This window comes from Lemur catta, chromosome 16 (genome assembly GCF_020740605.2).
Source record: "Lemur catta isolate mLemCat1 chromosome 16, mLemCat1.pri, whole genome shotgun sequence".
Taxonomy (NCBI): Eukaryota; Metazoa; Chordata; class Mammalia; order Primates; family Lemuridae; genus Lemur; species Lemur catta.
In genome coordinates, this window is record NC_059143.1 from 13241454 (window position 1) to 13260451 (window position 18998).

At 36.0% G+C, this 18998-nt stretch overlaps 1 protein-coding gene across 1 annotated transcript; it reads left to right on the forward strand.

Annotated features, from left to right (window-relative positions):
* Positions 1 to 17722: 17722 nt before the first annotated feature.
* On the forward strand, positions 17723 to 18657 carry LOC123621536 (iron-sulfur cluster assembly enzyme ISCU, mitochondrial-like). The gene is given in 1 exon segment (XM_045527348.1): positions 17723 to 18657. A coding segment is annotated over 1 exon segment (501 nt). The 3' UTR covers positions 18224 to 18657.
* The last annotated feature ends 341 nt before the right edge of the window (positions 18658 to 18998 follow it).

Sequence of the window (18998 nt, forward strand, 5' to 3'; positions counted from 1 at the left end):
CTCTATTGCCCAAAGGGCAGTAACCCATAGTTAGGCTGAACTGGAAAACCTGGCTTGGATCTAGAGTCAAATTCGGGCTTCCTTCTCCTCCAATTGAATTATTCACATAATTGCAGACAGAATTACAGAACAATTCCTGTTGCCACCCAGCCAGGTTGTGTTGCCCACTGCACAGAGATGATGTACTGAGACAGTCGGGATTGCAGTGGAGAAAGTCTTTATTCTGCATAGCACTGAGCAAGGGGACAGGAGACATTTCGCAAATCCACCTCCCCGAGAATTTGGGAGACAGGGTTTTTAAGGATGTTTTAGCAGGCAGGGGATTAGGTAATTAGGTTCGTTATTTGGGGCAGAATTATAGGGGTGTGGAAATCATCTTCCTGTGTTGCTCCAGTTGCTGGGGTCACAATTCCAGTTGAGTCAGTTTCTTGTTCTGGGCCGCTGGTCTGGGTGGGCCAATCCATCCATGGGAATGCCGGGCCTGGAAGATATCTTGAAAACTACCTTTAAGTTCTGAAAAGGTGATGTTGTCTATGGAGACAGTTAAGAATCTTTATGGACACCAGCTGCGTGGCTCCGGAGTGGCAATTACAGGGGGACAGTTACTAATTATTATCATTATTTTTAGCTAGGCCCTTACCACAGTTCTCGCCTTGCACCCTGGTATTGAAGGGCAGTTTCATTCCAGTTGCTATTCTTCCTGTTTTTGCATGGAGAATACGCAGAGTCCCCAAATCTTACAGATGCCCATGACATGCAATACCAAGAGAAAACATGAGAATTTATTAAGAGAGCAGGCAAACAGAAGATGGGCTGCATTCGTCCCCCCAATTCTGTCCTCTGCTAGAGAGTCCTCCCCTATTATTAAAGTCCTGGAATAATCTTCCAATAATTACTCTCTCCAAAAAAAGACACTTGAGGGAGATTGGAAAATAACTCTAACAAACATTTTAACAAAACAAAAGAAAGGAGAACAAAGAGGAAGGAGGGTGTTTCCAGTATTTCACTTGAATATAAGAAGAAAAGCTGCTACCTGGAAATCTTTAGTATTCTGCTTTCATCTTTTAAGTTAGGGAGTTTGCAAAATAATCCCAATTACTTTGGACTAATCAGGTGAATTAAGCTATACAAAATAGCAACCTCCTCTTGTCCATTCATTCTAGCATTCACAAAAGAGAAATCTTTGTATGGTTTTAATAAATGCAAGAAAGACAATCTCTCAAGAGAGATACCAGAAAACCCTACTTAATCCCTTTATTTCATTGATGATTTAGAAAATGTTTGGTTGATGATTTAATTTGAGAGCAAAAGCAAATATTTCATTGTGCCTTGTGCCTCAAAATGTGGTCCACAGATCAGCAACATCAGCATCCTCTGGGACAGTAACAGAAATGAAAGTTTTCAGCCCCCTGCCCAGACCTACTGAATTCAAACTGGCATTTTAACAAGATAGGATCCCCATATGTGCATTTAAGTCTAAAAGTTTTTCTCTAAATGGGTTTTCAAAAGTGAGTTATGAATGATCCAAGTATATCCTTTGACTTTGATGAAAATATTAGTTTCCAAAGAGTTGCTAGTGTTAGAAATAAAATACTGAGCTTAGTAAAACTCACAATACATTTTGCATTTCTGTATGTATCTATGTCATTCTTCTATCTACATGTTGAATTTAAGTTGACATACCAAATAATGTAAATCATTTTTATTTTATATCTCCCTTTATTCAGATTCTTATAGAAGAATTGAGTGACTCCAATTGAAGACTTGAGAATTCACCAGCACAAGGTGTTCTTAGAGTGCTTTGGTCTTGGTTTGAAAGACCAAATCTCTAAGAGCTCGTATGTTCAGAGATGGCTAACTCCTCCCAAGCTGCCCTGCACTGGTAGCTTAAATAACTGAGACCTGCACTAAGTATGTGTCCAGGATGGGGCAGAGGACTGGGGGAAGATAGACCAAAATTCCAAATTAAGAATTTAGGGCAAATTTTCTGACGAAAACATTGAAGTCATGTGACACCAGGAGCTATGAAGGAAACATAGCTCCTTTTCTCAGAGTAATTAAGAATAAGACCATTATTCAACCCCTATCAATACACTGAGTTATTCCTCCAAGTTTGTATCACCCACCCTCCTCTGCATTGCTCTTAGAGTATGTTTGCATATTTATAATTTATAGGGGATAAGAGATTGTTACCTCCCAGTAGACTGTAATTTTATCTCAATGACAGTACCCAAATATTTTAAAAATGATACTACAACCAATTCAATGTTTAGCTAATATAAAAATATTTCAAAACTGAAACGCAGGCTTTAGTTATCTATGTTACAACAGCTGAAAATGCCTCCCAATCCCATTGAGTTTCTGTGATCTCTACTTTGTTAACTACGAGCCAGAACTGGCTAGTGGTTTGACAACAGCAGCTTTAGGGGAACTGATAGTAAATACATAGCCTTGATTTTTAGCATGTTGGATTTTCCTAAGATCTTAACTGTAGCTCATAGCCCATGGATAATTAATTATCATTTCTGCACTATAAGAGTAAACAGTCCACTTACTTTATAATTAGACTGTTTTAACAAATGATAACTGATAACAAATAAATCTGTATTTATACAAAATAACTACTTTGACATTCAAATTTTTGTTGATATTGTGTACTGTTATGGATTGAATGTTTGTGTCCCCCCAAAATTTATATGTTGAAGCCCTAAAACCCCAATGTGATGGTATTTGGAGATAGGGCTTTTGGGAGGTGATTAGGCTGAGAAGAGGTCATAAGAGTGGAGCCTTAATCTGATGAGATTGGTGTCGTTATAAAAGGAGGAGACATAATAGCTCAGCTGTGCTCACGCACTCTGTCTCTCTCTACCTCCCTCTTCCTCTTTCTCCAAGTGCCCACAAAGAAGAAGTCATGTGAGCAACATAGGAGACAGTGAGGTAGCAGCTGTCCATAAGCCAAGAGGTCTTAGAATGAAACCAACTCTGCCAGCACCTTGATCTTAGATCTTCCAGCCTCCAGAACTGTGAGAAATAAATTTCAGTTGTTTAAATCACCAGTCTATGATATTTTGTAATAGCAGCCTGAACAGACTAATACAAACTGCAAATAATTTATTGGTCCAAATTATTTGGTAGTAGGCATAGACAAAAGAAAGGTCAATTTGAGTATTATATCATAAGATCTCACATATGATCATTATTTAAAAGCAAATATGAGGAAACTGACCTAGAAATGCAATCTACCAAGTGCCAGAGAAATGTGGAATGCTTCCTTTTTTTGGCTTTATTTAATCAAAGAAATATAAAACATAAAAACAATAGTAATGACAAATCATGCCCTGACTTTTGAAAATAGGCAAAGTAAAAATATTATATAGAATTTAATAAATTTATCATATTTAAAAAGTTAAATACATACATGATACATAACAATTATGTTGGCATAAAATTCTAACATCAGCTCCAAATTACTAATAAGCATAAAGAAAAAAGTACATAGATTAAGAGCCAGATACATGCACTGAAGATTATTACATACAATGAAGATTATGTAGCTGAGAATACCTGTACTGGTCTGTTTTGCTTGACTATAAAGGAAATATTGGAGGCTGGGTAATTTATAAAGAAAATAGATTTATTTGGCTCACATTTCTGCGAACTGTACAAGCATGGCACCAGCACCTGCTTCTGGTGGGGGCTTCAGGGGCTTCCAATCAAGGTGGAAGGTGAGGGGGAGCAGGTGTGCCACATGGCAAGAGAAGGAGCAAGAGAGAGAAGGAGGACGTGCCAGGCTCTTTTCAACAATCTGATCTCATGGAAACTATAGAGCGAGAACTCACTCATTACCATGTGGAGGGCAAGCCATTCATTAGGGGTCTGCCTCCATTATCCAAACACTTCCCACCAGGCCCTAACTCCAACACTGGGGACCAAATTTCAACATGAGATTTGGAGAGGCTGAATATCCAAACTATATCACCCCCCATCTGACCCTCCAAATACCATGTCCTTCTCACATTGCAAAATAGAATCACACTCTTCCAACAGTCCCCAAAGGTTGCTGAGAATAAAATCTTCAAATTGCTACCTACAAACCTTTAATGTAACGTACTAGGAAGATCTTTGTAAAAGTCTCTGCACATAACTAATGATTCTATCCTACAAACAGAGTCTTAGAACAAATCTCTCTGTGTGTGTTTCTTCAAGTGATGAATGAAACAATACATTCAGAAAATTACATTTTATACACAAACATAAAATTGTCTTTCTGATATAATTTGTATCATGTATTTTGCTGAAATTCCAGGAAGATATTTCTAATGTATCTACAGAATGCTATGAAAATCATCCAGAACAAAAAGATATTTGATTAAAATCCACATGGGCCAGAATTTTTGTTTGTTTTCATGATTACTGTAATCCTTTTGCCGAGAACATAGCAGTGACTTAATAAATATTTAAGGAGTGAATCAATTAATGAATTGACAGGATTCAGAACATGCTACCCCAGTGCATGGTGCCTTGGCAGATTGAATACTTTAAGCTGAAGGAACTTGAGGAACAGCAGGTGCAGGAAGAACTCTCTGACCTCCCCTTCATAAGACCTTCCTGTGAGAGTTGCCCTTCTTATACTCACAGGAAAGGAACATCCTTAGCTCTGAAGACAGAGTGATGCCAAAAGCAATCTGAAAGTTTCCCCCAGTTTATTACCTTTGGCTTACACTCCTTTGTCCTAGCATATTTTTTGACAACCTTTCACTCTTCATCAAACTCAGTATAAAAACACTGAAATAACTCAGAAACAGAGTCAAATACCGCATGTTCTTTCCTGTAAGTGAGAGCTAAATAAATAAATAATGTGCTCACATAGACATAGAGTGTCGAGTAATAGACATTGGAGACTGGGAAGGGCAGGAAGGTGGGCTGGGGGTGAGAGATGAGAAATTACTTAATGGGTACAGTGTACATTATTTGGGTGATGGCTGCACTAAAATCCCAGCTTTTACCACAATGCAATATATCCATGTAATGAAACTGCATATGTACCCCTTAAATGCATACAAATAATAAAAAGACTCGGGTTTAACCATTTCTTAGGGTCTTCATTTCTTTAAGAAGACTTTCATGTCACATAAAATGTACATGAAATCAATTGGTATGTTTTTCTTTTGTTAGTAAGTCTCTTGTCAGTCTAATTTACAAGGCCTAGGCCAATGAATCTAAGATGGATAGAAGGAAAATATATTTTCCTCCCATACAGAATGAATGAACACTGTTTTAAATTGTAAAGTTATTATCATTAAAACTACCCTGTGGGGCTTGACAAAGTTAATTATAAGTACTTATAAATAATAGAAATGGAGATTAAATAGACAATTAGTGTTATTGTTTAATATACTTGAAAGTTAATGAAGAATGAGATTCCATGGATGTTTTCATAACACCTATCACTATTTTAAACTTTACTTATTTGTATACTAGTTTCTAGTCATTCTACCCATTAGAATGAAAACTCTGTGAGAAAAAAGGCTTTGTTTTATAAACCACTCTATTGATGATGCTGAAAATAGTGCTTGTCAAATAGCAAGTGCTCAAAAAATGTTTGCTAAATGAAGGAAAAAAATCTAAAGCATTGGTACTCAAAGTTTGATGGTGAGGCATCTACAAATCATGTTTTGATATATTTAAAAAATATTGTAACATAAAAATATTAAGCTTAAAAGTATTAAGCTTGTAATTGGATAAAAATTATGGAATACTTCTGGAGTTGTAAATCATAGACAATGTCTGTTAATTTCTTTAAACATTTGGAAGTCCACAATTAATCCATTTTAGTGGCAGCTTACTGGACAGCAGTATTAATAAATAATTTGAGTATGAATAATAATAGAATCTAGCTCCATTTCTAACTCTTCTATTCAAAATTTCAAACATAATAAAGTATGGAGTATCCATCAAATGTCTTGCACATAATATTTGTACTTTAAATATTAATGGGTTTGGATTATAATTGCAAGTCATTTAAACTCAGAGCATCAGCATTGCATATGTAAAATGGATTTGCTATGGTAATGCGTGTCCCTTTTCCATCTTGTGCAATATTAGGACCAATAAAAATATATTTTGAAAAATACCAGCAGATTATTAAAGTTGACACCAATTCTTTCATTAAAATAATGCTATCATCATGTTCTGAATGCGATCATCAGCTTCTAAAATCTAAAGGCCAATTTCAGTACAATGTCTGTACTGTCTTAGTCAGTTTGGTTCCTATAACAGAATACCATGAACTTGGTGGCTTATACAACAGAAATTTATTTCTCACAGTTCTCAAGGCTGGGAAATACAAGATCAAGGCACTGGCAGATTCCCTGTCTGGTGAGGGCCTGCTTCTTGGTTCATAGATGGCTATTTTCTCACTGTGTCTTCACATGGTAGAAGGGGCAAGAGAGCTCTCAGGAATCTTTTATAAGGGCACTAATCCCATTCTTGACAATTCTGCTGCTATGACAAAATCACTTCCCAAAGCTTCCATCTCCAAATGCCATCACATTAGGTGTTAGGATTTCACAATATAAAGTTAAGGAGGACACATTCAGCCTATAACAACTTTAATTCCAAATATTGTGGCATCATAGTATATTTCAGCAATAACCTAAATTGAGAGGAATTGCAAAGAAGAGGTAATATAATATTACATAGTCAGCTATTCTTGGAAAAGTTTAGTATTGAATAAGGATAAATACTTAGGTATTCAAGTTACCTGAGGATTCTATGCATATATGTTAGCCTAGGAAATAGAGAAACTGGCTGGCCAGATAATTACTGAGCAAATAAATATTAGGAAAAAAAATACACATCAACAATATTTTGAGAAATAAGGTAAGGGCGTCAATTTAACATTGCTCAAGGTTTGCCTTAGAATTTTGAAGTGAAGAGAAGAGTTACTTAACTGCCTCAAACGCATTGTTTCTAGAATGCTTTGCCTCTTTTGACAACAACATCTTCATCACTAAAAGTACACCTGAAGCTGGCTAAAGGCTTCAGAGTGTGAGCTCCTTGGAGGTAGCAATAGCATCTGATTATCATTGTAACAGAGATACAATACTTAGTAAACATCTGTAGAGCAAGTAGGAGCTGAATGTGCCAACCATCCACAGTTTTTTGAAATATGCTCCACCATTGTTTGTCATAAACCATTAAAATATCCAGTAATTGCTCTGTGCATCCAAAACCTATCTCGAGGCTGCCCATCACATCTAGGAGAGGCAGAAAATCCATTGTCAGCTCATATTAGAAAAACTGCTAGGAGCGTTCAATTCAATTCACTAAAGATTTGTTAGTCTCCTGCTGTGTGTCTTTTCATTATATTAGATGCTATAAGAAAATAAAAGAAGTAAGTGTCGTGATCCTTGCTCTTAAGAGGGACTTGTCTCTTCCTATCCCCATATATATGTGCCATTAAAACTATTTTCCAAGGAAACATATCCCTCAATCTTTCACAATAAGTCACTGTAGCATTTTTATTAGGAAACTCAAGTAATAAAAAGGGCAGTTCTCATAAATGTGAGGTCTGAACAAACAAGGGACTATAAAGGAACTAGGGGAGTTATAATAATACTAGGTGAGCAAAGGAAGGGTGAAAGCTGGAAGTTAAGTAGCGCCATAACCAAGATAATAGCTAAGAATGAAGCTATCTCCTAGAATACAATAATGGAAAGAAAAACACTGCCTAAGGAAAAAAAAATCATCTTGTGGGTAGTGGGCTCAATTCTTTCTTTCCTTCTAATCTTCGAATATTAATTTAGAAGAAGCCCAATAAAAAGAGACAGAGATAGGGATTATGAAGAAATAAGGTGCTGCTTGTGACTAGTCAGCCAGAAGTTTAGACAATAAACAAGATAAAAGGAAAGATCTCGGTGAGGCCAAAGCATTTGCTCCCATTCCCAATTTTGTTGAACAGTTTGATTAAAAGAGAGAGGAGATTTCATCTAAATTAATGGCTAGTATTTGCATTTTAATGGAACATGTTAGAAGGTGTAATATCCAAAATATTTTAGCTATTTACTCAGGGAAGAAAGTGGGGGCTCAATTCATTTCAAAATTCTAAAGCAAGTAAAAATACAAACCCATTCCCAAAGACCAAACAAAGCAAGTCTTTTGAATGTCTCTGAACAAATCAATTCGATGGCAAATCAACAAATATTTTAAAATGAGAGATTCGTGACATCCTCAATTATTTCATCATAATCCAGAGAGAGAAATTGGACCTAGATTTACAAACAAATCAGGCAGTTTGAACATCTTCAAATGATACCCGGCCACATCCCAAACGGTAACTGATTAGCAGACTTTGGTTTTCATCCCCAAAATTGCATCCAGGGCAGCTGGATCTGCTGATGGATTTAGTGAACTTGTACTTAGCTATTGTGGCTCTGTCATTGCCAATGTGCCAGTTGACTTCTTTTTATTTTTAGGAATGCCCATGACAAAGAGCATTTTTGGTGTTGTTTGTACAACTTCAGATTTACTTCAGTGAAGTAATAAAAAAGGTTTTAAGAAGTATGTTATGCTGAGAGTTAAGCTATTTCTCTTACATATTAATAAATTGCTATTTAACACTAGTGTTTCCTGTTAACTAGTAATTTTCATAAAAAGAAATAATAATAACTTTTTATAGGAAGTCAAGTATTTTGGAAACATGTTATGTATTCTTGTTGTATTTTTTACACAGAAGGAGAGAAGCAAAGGGAAGAAATATATTTATCCCTTGTCCGCTAACTGGGTAAACAATGCATGCAGAAGTCAAATAATCTGTCACATATTCGCAGTGACTCAGGTCTGGACTCATGGAGACTGAAGTGAACAGAGAAGAGATCTACATATAAGATAGCTTATTAGATTGAAGTGAATATACTTTCAATATTAATAAATAAAAGAAAATTTGCATTTCTGTTGGTAGTTTCCACTTGACCAATATCTGTTTTCTCTTAAAATTTTAATGTCAATTCAAATATGTTCTAGAGACAGGAAAAAAAAACTACTTGCAATTATATGGAGCCCTGAGCTCATGGATTTATTATTTATAAAAGCATAAATCTTGGAAAGCAAGTTCATATTTGTCTTCCCTCTTCCCTTTTGCAGGTGAGAGAACTGAAATGCAGATGATGCTTTAGCTATAGGAACTACCAACTATGGAAGGGAGCAAAGTGAAACCCTTAAGCTGGATGATTCATTAGGTAGCTCAGGGCTCTTAGTCCCCTTGAGCTTCCATAATGTCATAGTTTCCTGAAGGTTTGAAACCAATAGAACCTACTCTTAATTGATCCTCAAAGTCCTGGTTGAAGCCAAACCTTGGAGAAAGGGTAGATAGGGACTCCTCTAATGAGCATGGAAGGAAGTGAGTCATGAAAGGACAGAAAGTAGAATGGGAACAAAAAATTTTGATTTTTCTTATGACTCTTTCCTTGCCTTCTTTCTTTTGGAAGACAATTGTGATTTATTGCTTGTTTTCCAACAAGTTGTGGAACTCAATACATTAGCAAAGGTATTACACTGGCATGCCCAAGTTGGGCATCTGTCTCTCCAGACGAGGTCAACAATTATCCCTGGAAAATTCACAGTGACAGGGCAGGTAGCAAATACAGGACTCTCCAAATAATGTAGAGCATAAAACGTTGTTACTGAACATTCTGCAAAGTTCCATTAGAAAGATAGTAAACACAATGTCCTACAACCAGGATATGAGAAAACACTGCTTAAAATTGCAAAAAGCCAAAAGTGCCACCTTCTGCTTATAAACTCAGAGTCAAGATATTGATGAAGCTATTACAGAATTTTTAAAAAATACTGATGCAATTTAAGTGGAACCTCTAACTTCTGAGACTCCCAAATAGGAAGAACAGCCGGGCTAATCTGGTGAGGTGACAGAGGATCTGTCACCGAATCCAATGGCTGTGTTTATGCACACTGTCCCTCAGCGTGCTTGCAAAGGAAGCACTGTTGGCTCTGTAATAACTCAGGAGGAACAAACTGTGCCTACCCTTAACTTGAGGCACTTAATGTCTTGGCTAGGAAAATAACAAGATGAGTGACTTTCCATTGATTATTTTTATAGCACTCAACACCATAGCACATATGCTCGTTAGCCTAATGACCAACACAAATGCTTTGAGGACATGTGGGTGGCTGACAATATATCAGGCTATATACACCCTGCTATGAAGCCACAGAGAAAATGCAGGCAGAGAAAGAAAAAAGGTAACAAACATGCAAAATAAATCTGGCAAAGGAAAGACAAAAACTTTCTGCCATGGTCTTGGGTGAAAGAGGGTAAGAAGGACAAGGACACACTAGTAACCTGAAGTGGCTGTCCTTGGGAAGCCAGAGACATCCCTTGGAAGATTGCACTTCATACTTAGATGGAAATAAATCTTATTAAAATAGTGTTATGAATAGTTGCTGTTTTTACCTGATTTCCTCAATGTTGGCTCCAGGATATTTCCATACACATCATGGAGATTCCACTCATCCCAAATATCAGCATGCAGAAGAGATAGAAGCTTCCAAATTCCTTTCTTCCTTTGGCTGAAGACAGGCAAAGGATTAGTTGAAAATTCCTAAATTCAAATCATGGAATGAATGTTTGATAGTCAGCTTTCCCTATAGGTATCTTAAGTTTAATGACAAACTTCAAAAATTCTAGAATAATGCTCTATAATTCTTATAATTTTAATTTGAACGCTCTCCTCACCATGAAACTCATAAAAACTCATAAATACCCAACTCTTCTAGGACCCAAAGCACATTGTGTTTATCTATTACTCAATAATAGTGTTTCACATAGTATTTTGCATGGAACATTTATCCCTCAAAATACTTAAGATAATATAATTTCATTTCAAAACGACTTAGGAAATCCTTGAACTTACAAAAAGATTCACAATGACAATGAGCATATTAAAAATTCTGAGAAGGCCATCTGGGTGTGGGGGTGCACACCTATAGTCCCAACTATTCTGAAGGCTGAGGTAGGAGGATCAATTGAACCCAGGAATTTGAGGCTGCAGTGAGCTATGAACGTGCCACTGGACTCCATCATGGGTGACAGAGGGAGACCCTGTTTCTAAAAAATGAACAAATAAATAAAACATAAAAGTTCTGGGAAGTCCTGCAATTTAAAAAAACAAAAAGTTTTTACCAAACAAAAAAAATCACAAGAAAAGACAACTACAGACTATTACCTCATATGAATATAGATGCAAAAATCTTCAACAAAATCCAGCAGAAGTGAAACAGTAGGGCAAAGAGGTATCTGCAGTCCCATGTTCACCACAGAATTATTCACAATATCCAAGAAATTAACCCAAGTGTCCATCGACAGCTGAATGGATGAAGAAAACGAAATGCACAAGCACACACACACACACACACACACACACACACTGGAATACAATTCAGTTTTAAAAAGAAGAAAAATCCTGCTATTTGCAACATGGGTGCACCTGGAGGACATCACGCTAAGTGAAATAAACCAAGCACAGAAAGAAAAATAGTGCATGATCTCACTCATATGTGAAATCTAAAAACATTGAATTCATAGAAGCTGTGGGTAGGGTAGAATGGCTGGCGGGGAAGGTGGGGGGTGTTGGGGGAGATGTTACTTAAAAGGTACAAAGTTTCAGTTAGGGTGAATAATTTCTAGAGATATATCGTACAGCATAGTGACTATAGTTAATAATATGTTGTATACTGGAAAATCCCTAAGAAAGTAGATCTTTACATGTTTTCACCACCCACACACAAAATAAGCATATGAGGTGATGAATATGTTACTTAGCTTCATTTAATTATTTCAAATTGTATGCATATATCAAAATATCATGTTGTATACCATAAATGCATATGGTATATTTATGGTACATAATTATATATGGTATGTCAATTATATATAAGTGACAATTTTATTTGTCAATTATACCTTAATAAAGCTTGGATAGGGGTTGGAGGGAATCCAGCAATGTATAAAAAGCATCATACACCATGATAAAGTGGGATTTTTTCCAAAGAACACAAGGTAAATTTAAAATCTGACATCAGTTAATGTAACCATACAACATATGTGCATGAAATGTCCAAAACAGGCAAATCTATAGAGACAGAATGTAGATTAGGGGTTGCCTGAGGCTGAGGCAGGATGGGGAGGATGGCAGGAATGAAGGGACTGCCACAGGGCACAGGGTTTCTTGCAGGGACAGTGAAAACGTTCTAAAATTAATTGTGGTGATGTTTACACAAGTCTGACTATAACAAAAACCATTGAATTGTAGACATTAAACAGGTGAATTGTCTCATATGTGAATTACATCTCAGTAAAGGTGTTACCAAAAATGTTTTCATGGACTTTTTACATATAATACTCACTATCATCACTAGAGTAATAATATTGACAAGAGCTGTTTTCGCCTTTACAAATGCTATTCCTTTTGCCTGGAATGCCAACCCCATTGCCTACCCTTTTTTTCTGTTTAAAAAATTCTATTCCTTTATTAATAATCAGCCAAAATGTCACCACCACTGTAATGCTTTCCATGATTCACTGTATAAAAAGCAAGTATCTTTGAAACATTCTTTTCTTTTAGAGACAGAATCTCGCTCTATCTCCCAGGCTGGAGTGCAGTGGTGCGATCGTACCTCACTACAGCCTGGAACTCCCGGGCTCAAGCAATCTCCTAACATGAACCCTGGATAGATAGATAAGTAGATGAAGAATTTTTGCAAAGCTATATTTGCCCTTACCACACGCAGTTCATGCTAATATTTTCTATTGCATTTTATTCTAGTTTATTTTGTTCTTTAGTGTTTTTCATGACCCTCTGAATTTATTTGGTGACCCCGTAATGAGTAGCTACCTGCATTTTGAAAAATACTATCCAAATTAAATTGAGCCCATATTACATACTTTAATGGAATTATTCCTTTATGTGTCAGTTTGCAACAGTGATTAGTGTTACAGGATGTTATAGTCACTGTCTGTGTTCTGCATTTAGCCCCTTTTTGAATACTGAAGTTCTGCTATTATTTTCTGAGTATTCTAATCCTGAGCTACACAGGTAAGTAATTTTTTATGCCAGGTAATTATTGCTATTTGCATAAAAGACTCAATCTCTTACTTAAAAATGATGCTTAATTCCTCAAGAAAATTGTTTTTCCCTCCAATATGCTCTACACAGGATGGTTGTTTTATTTATTGTTCTGGTAATGGCTTCAGAGCTGTAACTCTCTTTCTGAATTCTGAGTTTTATGTGCTCTAAACAAGCTCCTTTGTGTTCTCCTCTATGTTTTCTTTTTAATGTGAGCGGATTGGAAACAGTGAAGCAATTTCACCCTGAACAGAGATAGGGGTACAAACAGCACTTAGTGTGCAATGCCAATAATTGCATCCTATGAACGTGTACCGCAAGTGATTTTGTCATTGAAATAAGTCATGCCCAGTGACACATAGTCTATTCAAACCACAGTATCTCAGATTTTCATTTTTCCTGTTTTCAAATATACTTATGATTACTTTTAGTATTACCTATATGTCCATTGTAAGACATTACTTCCAGACTTTAAATAAATAATCTGTATGTGGTGAGCGTGATACGAAACAGCTGTAAGAATTTGACAATCACGTATTTCTTTGATACAGGCCTAGAACAATGTCGGACATAGGTACCTGTGAGTTTATTCTACACATGGCATTTGAATTTATTTCTTCTGGAAACCAAAGTTTAGGAAACTCTGCTGTGTGTGTATTTATGCAAGTGTGTGTGTGTGTTTGTGTGTGTGTGTAAAAGAGAGTTTCAAAAGGACCAGAATACATTTATGCATGATATGTCACATAGCATGGGTATCAGTAATCCTCTCCTTCAGGAGGGATTCCAAAGAAGTTATCCAAAAAGAAGCAGTTTACAAAACAATATTAGGCATTGGGCTTTAGAAGGAGTGGCCTTTGTTTAAACACCAGTTTTAACCCCAGTAGTAATCTTCTGTCTGCAAATACTGACTCCATTCTTAAACCTGTGTATCTTATATCTAGATACAGTCTGTGCTGTATTCTCTTGAAGCTAAAATTGCATGTCCCAGAGCATCATATACTTGTTTTTTAAGCATTTTCATGCCTCTATAAGTTACTCACATACCTTCTCAAATGTCTATAAACATCCTATCTTCATTCTACATCCTTGGAATAGGCCTGAAAAATCACAAACTTAAAGAGCACATTGTTGACTTTTATATGTGCTATAGATTCTTTATAAGGTCACTGATCTCAGGAAACATGCAATCCAGTTGCAAAGACAAAATAGTGAGTATTAACCCATAAAGAACAAGAACAAGCATTTGTCGTGCACACCATATGTGCTACAAGAATCTTGAGAAAGCAAAGGGTCCTGAGAGTTCTAACAGTTGAGGGAGGATTCTCTTGGAGGCATGAACTATATATACATGAATAGGTGGAAAACGAGGTATATTCCAAACAAAGAAATACATTTAGCAGGCTATAGTGTAATGGATATGATGGGTTTGGCTTCAAGTCTTAAATGAATCCTTTCTATCTATGTTACTTTTGGGAGGCTAATTAACATACATGAGCTAATAGTAGTCTCACCTCTAGAATTAAGATAAAAGACTTACAGTGCTTGGCAATTAGTAAGCAATCAATGCTTATTATCTTCCTTTTCCAAAATGACACTAATAAAAGTATAGTTGGAAATAAGAAGTGATTATTTTATGAATTTGGGGTAAGAAATATGTTCATTTAGAGAACATATTCCCTATATGAAAACATGGTTCATTGCAACGATGAATCCCATATGACAGGTAACACAGTAACAAGATTGAGAGCATTTTCAAATCGCAAACACCATAGATGTTTATATTGAAATGAAACTACATATGGCAGGATAGTGTTTCTTTCCTCCTTGTTCCTGGTTGCCCACAGCATCCTCATTACTTGTGGGGAGGGGACACATTTGCATAATAAAATTATCAGACTCTTACCATGAAAGGCAATTCATCTCCACTCTGAACAATGTGACCATTCATACTATACAGGAGTTGACAGAAGGTCAGATAGGCTACAGGGAAGAAAGGTAAAAATAAAGGAGGGAGAAAATTCAAGACAAAAAGATCTCACAACTGACCAGGAGGCTACCTGAAAGATGAACAAAGAACGTCTGTACCCTCCTGAGGACTCAGAGTATATTTCTGGTTGCCAGAAGTAATGTTTGGTCCCCTGTGGTGAAGGGTTGAATCTGTGATCCTTCCTGATACTGAGATTGAAGGTAGTTTCCTAAAAATCCAGTGGAAGGTTAAATGGAAATAGTGTGGATTACCCTCCCCACCTCCCATCTTCCTGCCATAACATCAGTGATTTCTGCCTTTTAAGGATTGTGTCAAAAGATCGATATCTAAAGAAAATCTGTGTTGATGTTGAATACAAAGATTCAGCTGGGATGGGCAATGTGGCCTTGACAGGACTTGGAGGACCTGGAGTGTATAGCTCCTTTAGCCCTGTCTATCTTCCTCTGTTCTCTGAGCTTAGCAATTCTGACTTGGTTTTGTGAAGGAACTTTGCATCTAAGAGTTTCCACTGACTTCCTGTATTTTGCTAAGATAAATGCCCAGGAATACAATCCCTGAGTTATATGATACTTCCATGTTTAGTTTTGTTTCTGGTTTGTTTGTTTGTTTGTTTGTTTTAAAAACCTGCCAAACTGTTTACCAGAATGGCTGTAACATTTCACATTCCCACCAGCAATGTATTAGTGTGATTCACTTTCTCTGCATCCTTGCCAGCATTTGGTGTTTTGCTGTTTTTTATTTTAGTCATTCTGGTAGATATATGGGTGATATCTCCTTGTGATTTTAACTTCACTTCCCTAAGGCTAATGATATTGAACATCTTTTCCTGTGCTTCTCTGCTATATGCACATCCTCTTTATGTTTTTTGCACATTTTAATTGGATTATTTGGCTTTTTACTGTTGAGTTTTTGATAGTGCATTGTAAATGATAGATAGTGTTTTGTTGTATATGTGGTTTACAGATACCATTACCCTTTCTATAGCTTGTGTTTTCATCCTCTTAAGATACAGAGCAAAATTTTTAATTTTGATGAAGTCCAACTTACCAATTTTTCCCTTCATGGATTATAATTTTAAGGACATGTCTAAGAAATCTTTGCCTAGACTTAGATCCTGAAGATTTTTCCTTTTTTTTTTTTATAGTTTTATGTTTATACTAAGGCTGTGGTCAATTTGATTTAATCTTTATATAAATTGGGAGATTTAGGTCAAGGTAGCTTTTTGGTTTTTGTTATTTATTTATTTATTTGTCTATGGATGCACAATTCTCCAGAATCATTTGTTGAAAAGGTCATCTTTCCTTCATTAAACTATTTTTGCACCTTTATCAAAAATCAGTTGGGCATATTTATATGAGTCTATTTCTGGGTTCTCTGTTCCACTGATGACTGTGGCTACCCACCTTCCTACAGTCTCAATGACTGCAGCTATATAACTAGTCTCAAAATCAGAATCACTGATTCCTTCCACTTTCTTCCTTTCTCAAAATTGTTTTAGCTATTCAAGTTCATTTCCATATAAAACTCTGAATAATCTCATCTATATCTACAAAAAGTCTTGCTGGGATGTTGATAGACATTGTGTTAAATCTGTATATCAATTTGAGGAGAAGTAGCAACTTTACCACATTGAGTCTTCTTATCTGTGGATATAGTATGTCTCTCCATTTATTTAGATCTTTAATTTCAGATTATCTATTTTGTATTGGTTAAGTTGTGTTTCATTGAGGGATTGGTCCATTTAGTCTAAACTGTGAAATTTATGTGGCACAGTTGTTAATAGTATTCTCTTATAATCCTTTTAATGTCCACAGTGTCTATAATAACATTCTATTTCATTACTGGTATTGGTAATTTATATCTTACTTCTTTTACTTGTCAGTCTTGTTAGTGACTTGTCAATATTGTTTATATTATCAAAGAAAAAGCTCATTGTTTCATTTTTCTTATTTCAACTTTATTAATTTCTACTCTTATCTTTATCATTTCTTTTCCTCCATTTGCATTGAATTTGTTTTCCTATACATTCTTGAGGTAAGGAGCTTAGATTATAAATTTGATATTTTTCCCTCTTTTATAGTATATGCATTATTGCTATAAATTTGCTCTCAGTGCTTCTTTATCTGTATCCCACAAATTGTGATATGTTGTATTTTCATTTCATTCAATATATTTTTAAATGATTTTGAGACTCTTTTTGATCCATGGATTATTGCATTTATATAATAAAGTTATTGAATTATTTGTGAAGCAGTATAATATTATTTGAAAGTAGATTGTGAAAAGTTAAAGATGAATATTATAATCTATGGAGCAATAACTAAAAAATGTATACAAGAAGGTACAACTAAAATGGTCAATTGAAAAGGTAAAATAGTATTCTGCAAAATGCTTGACTCTCCCAAAAAAAGGTAAGAGAGATAGGAAACAAAGGGGACAGATAGAAAACAAATATCAAAAATTAAATTCAAACATACCAATTATTACATTGCATAAAATTAGACTAAATCTACTGTATAAAAGGCAGAGATTGAAGCCTAAATAAAAATACAAGGTCCAAATATATGCTGTTTAAAAGTAACAGACTTTGAAGATGGCTGCAGCTGGAGCGGGCCGTCTCAGGCGGGCGGCTTCGGCCCTGTAGCTCCGGAGCCCGCGCCTGCCGGTCCGGGAGCTGTCAGCTCCGGCTCGGCTCTACCACAAGAAGGTGGTTGATCATTATGAAAATCCTAGAAATGTGGGGTCCCTTGACAAGACATCTAAAAATGTTGGAACTGGATTGGTGGGGGCTCCGGCATGCGGTGATGTAATGAAATTACAGATTCAAGTGGACGAAAAGGGGAAAATTGTGGATGCCAGGTTTAAAACATTCGGCTGTGGCTCCGCGATTGCCTCCAGCTCGTTAGCCACTGAATGGGTGAAAGGGAAAACGGTGGAGGAAGCCTTGACCATCAAGAACACAGACATCGCCAAGGAACTCTGCCTTCCCCCCGTGAAACTGCACTGCTCCATGCTGGCTGAAGGTGCAATCAAGGCCGCCCTGGCTGACTACAAACTGAAACAGGAACCCAAGAAAAGAGAGGCAGAGAAGTGAGCCCTTGCAAAGCCTTCACGTCACGTCCGCTGCTTGTCCACCTGCCTGCAGTCACCTTAGACATTTAGAAGCCCCTGGCACTACATAAAAGAGCTATGAGATACGCACAAGTTTTGCTGTTCACATTGTGACTCTAGTGAAAGCAAAATACACAGTTTAATTGTTCTGAATCCTGCGATTTCTTTCAGCCCATGTTCATCGCCTTAACCCAGTTTATGTATATTTTGAATTGTGTATGTGGCCTCAGAATTGAAATCAATAATGAAGTCTCAAGCTTTGATAGCCTGTGAAGTACATAAATATCTTAATTTTACCTGAATTGATTTTGGGGAAATAACCAGTAGGATGCCTTGGTGTGATTATTTGATAGAACCAGTTATTGTACATAAAACAGATCTGCTTATATATATTATAATAAATAAAAGAGTGCAAGACGGTGGTTTTCTCTAAAAAAAAATAAATAAATAAAAGTAACAAACTTTGATTATAGACATACAGATAAGTTCAAAATAAAAGTGGAAAAACATAGCGTACAAAAATTTAAGAAAGCTAATATGAGTATATTATTATCAGAAAATAAACCTTGAGACTTCAATTTTAATAAGAAGTTAAGTGAGATAAGGAAAGAAATTTCAAAATTATGACAGTAGTTTATAAAGAAGACATATCAATCCTAATCTGTATGGACTTAACAACAAACTTCAAAATATATGATGCAAAGATGTACAGATCTAGAAAGAAAAATATAGAAGTTTCAATGTATTATGATAGTGTA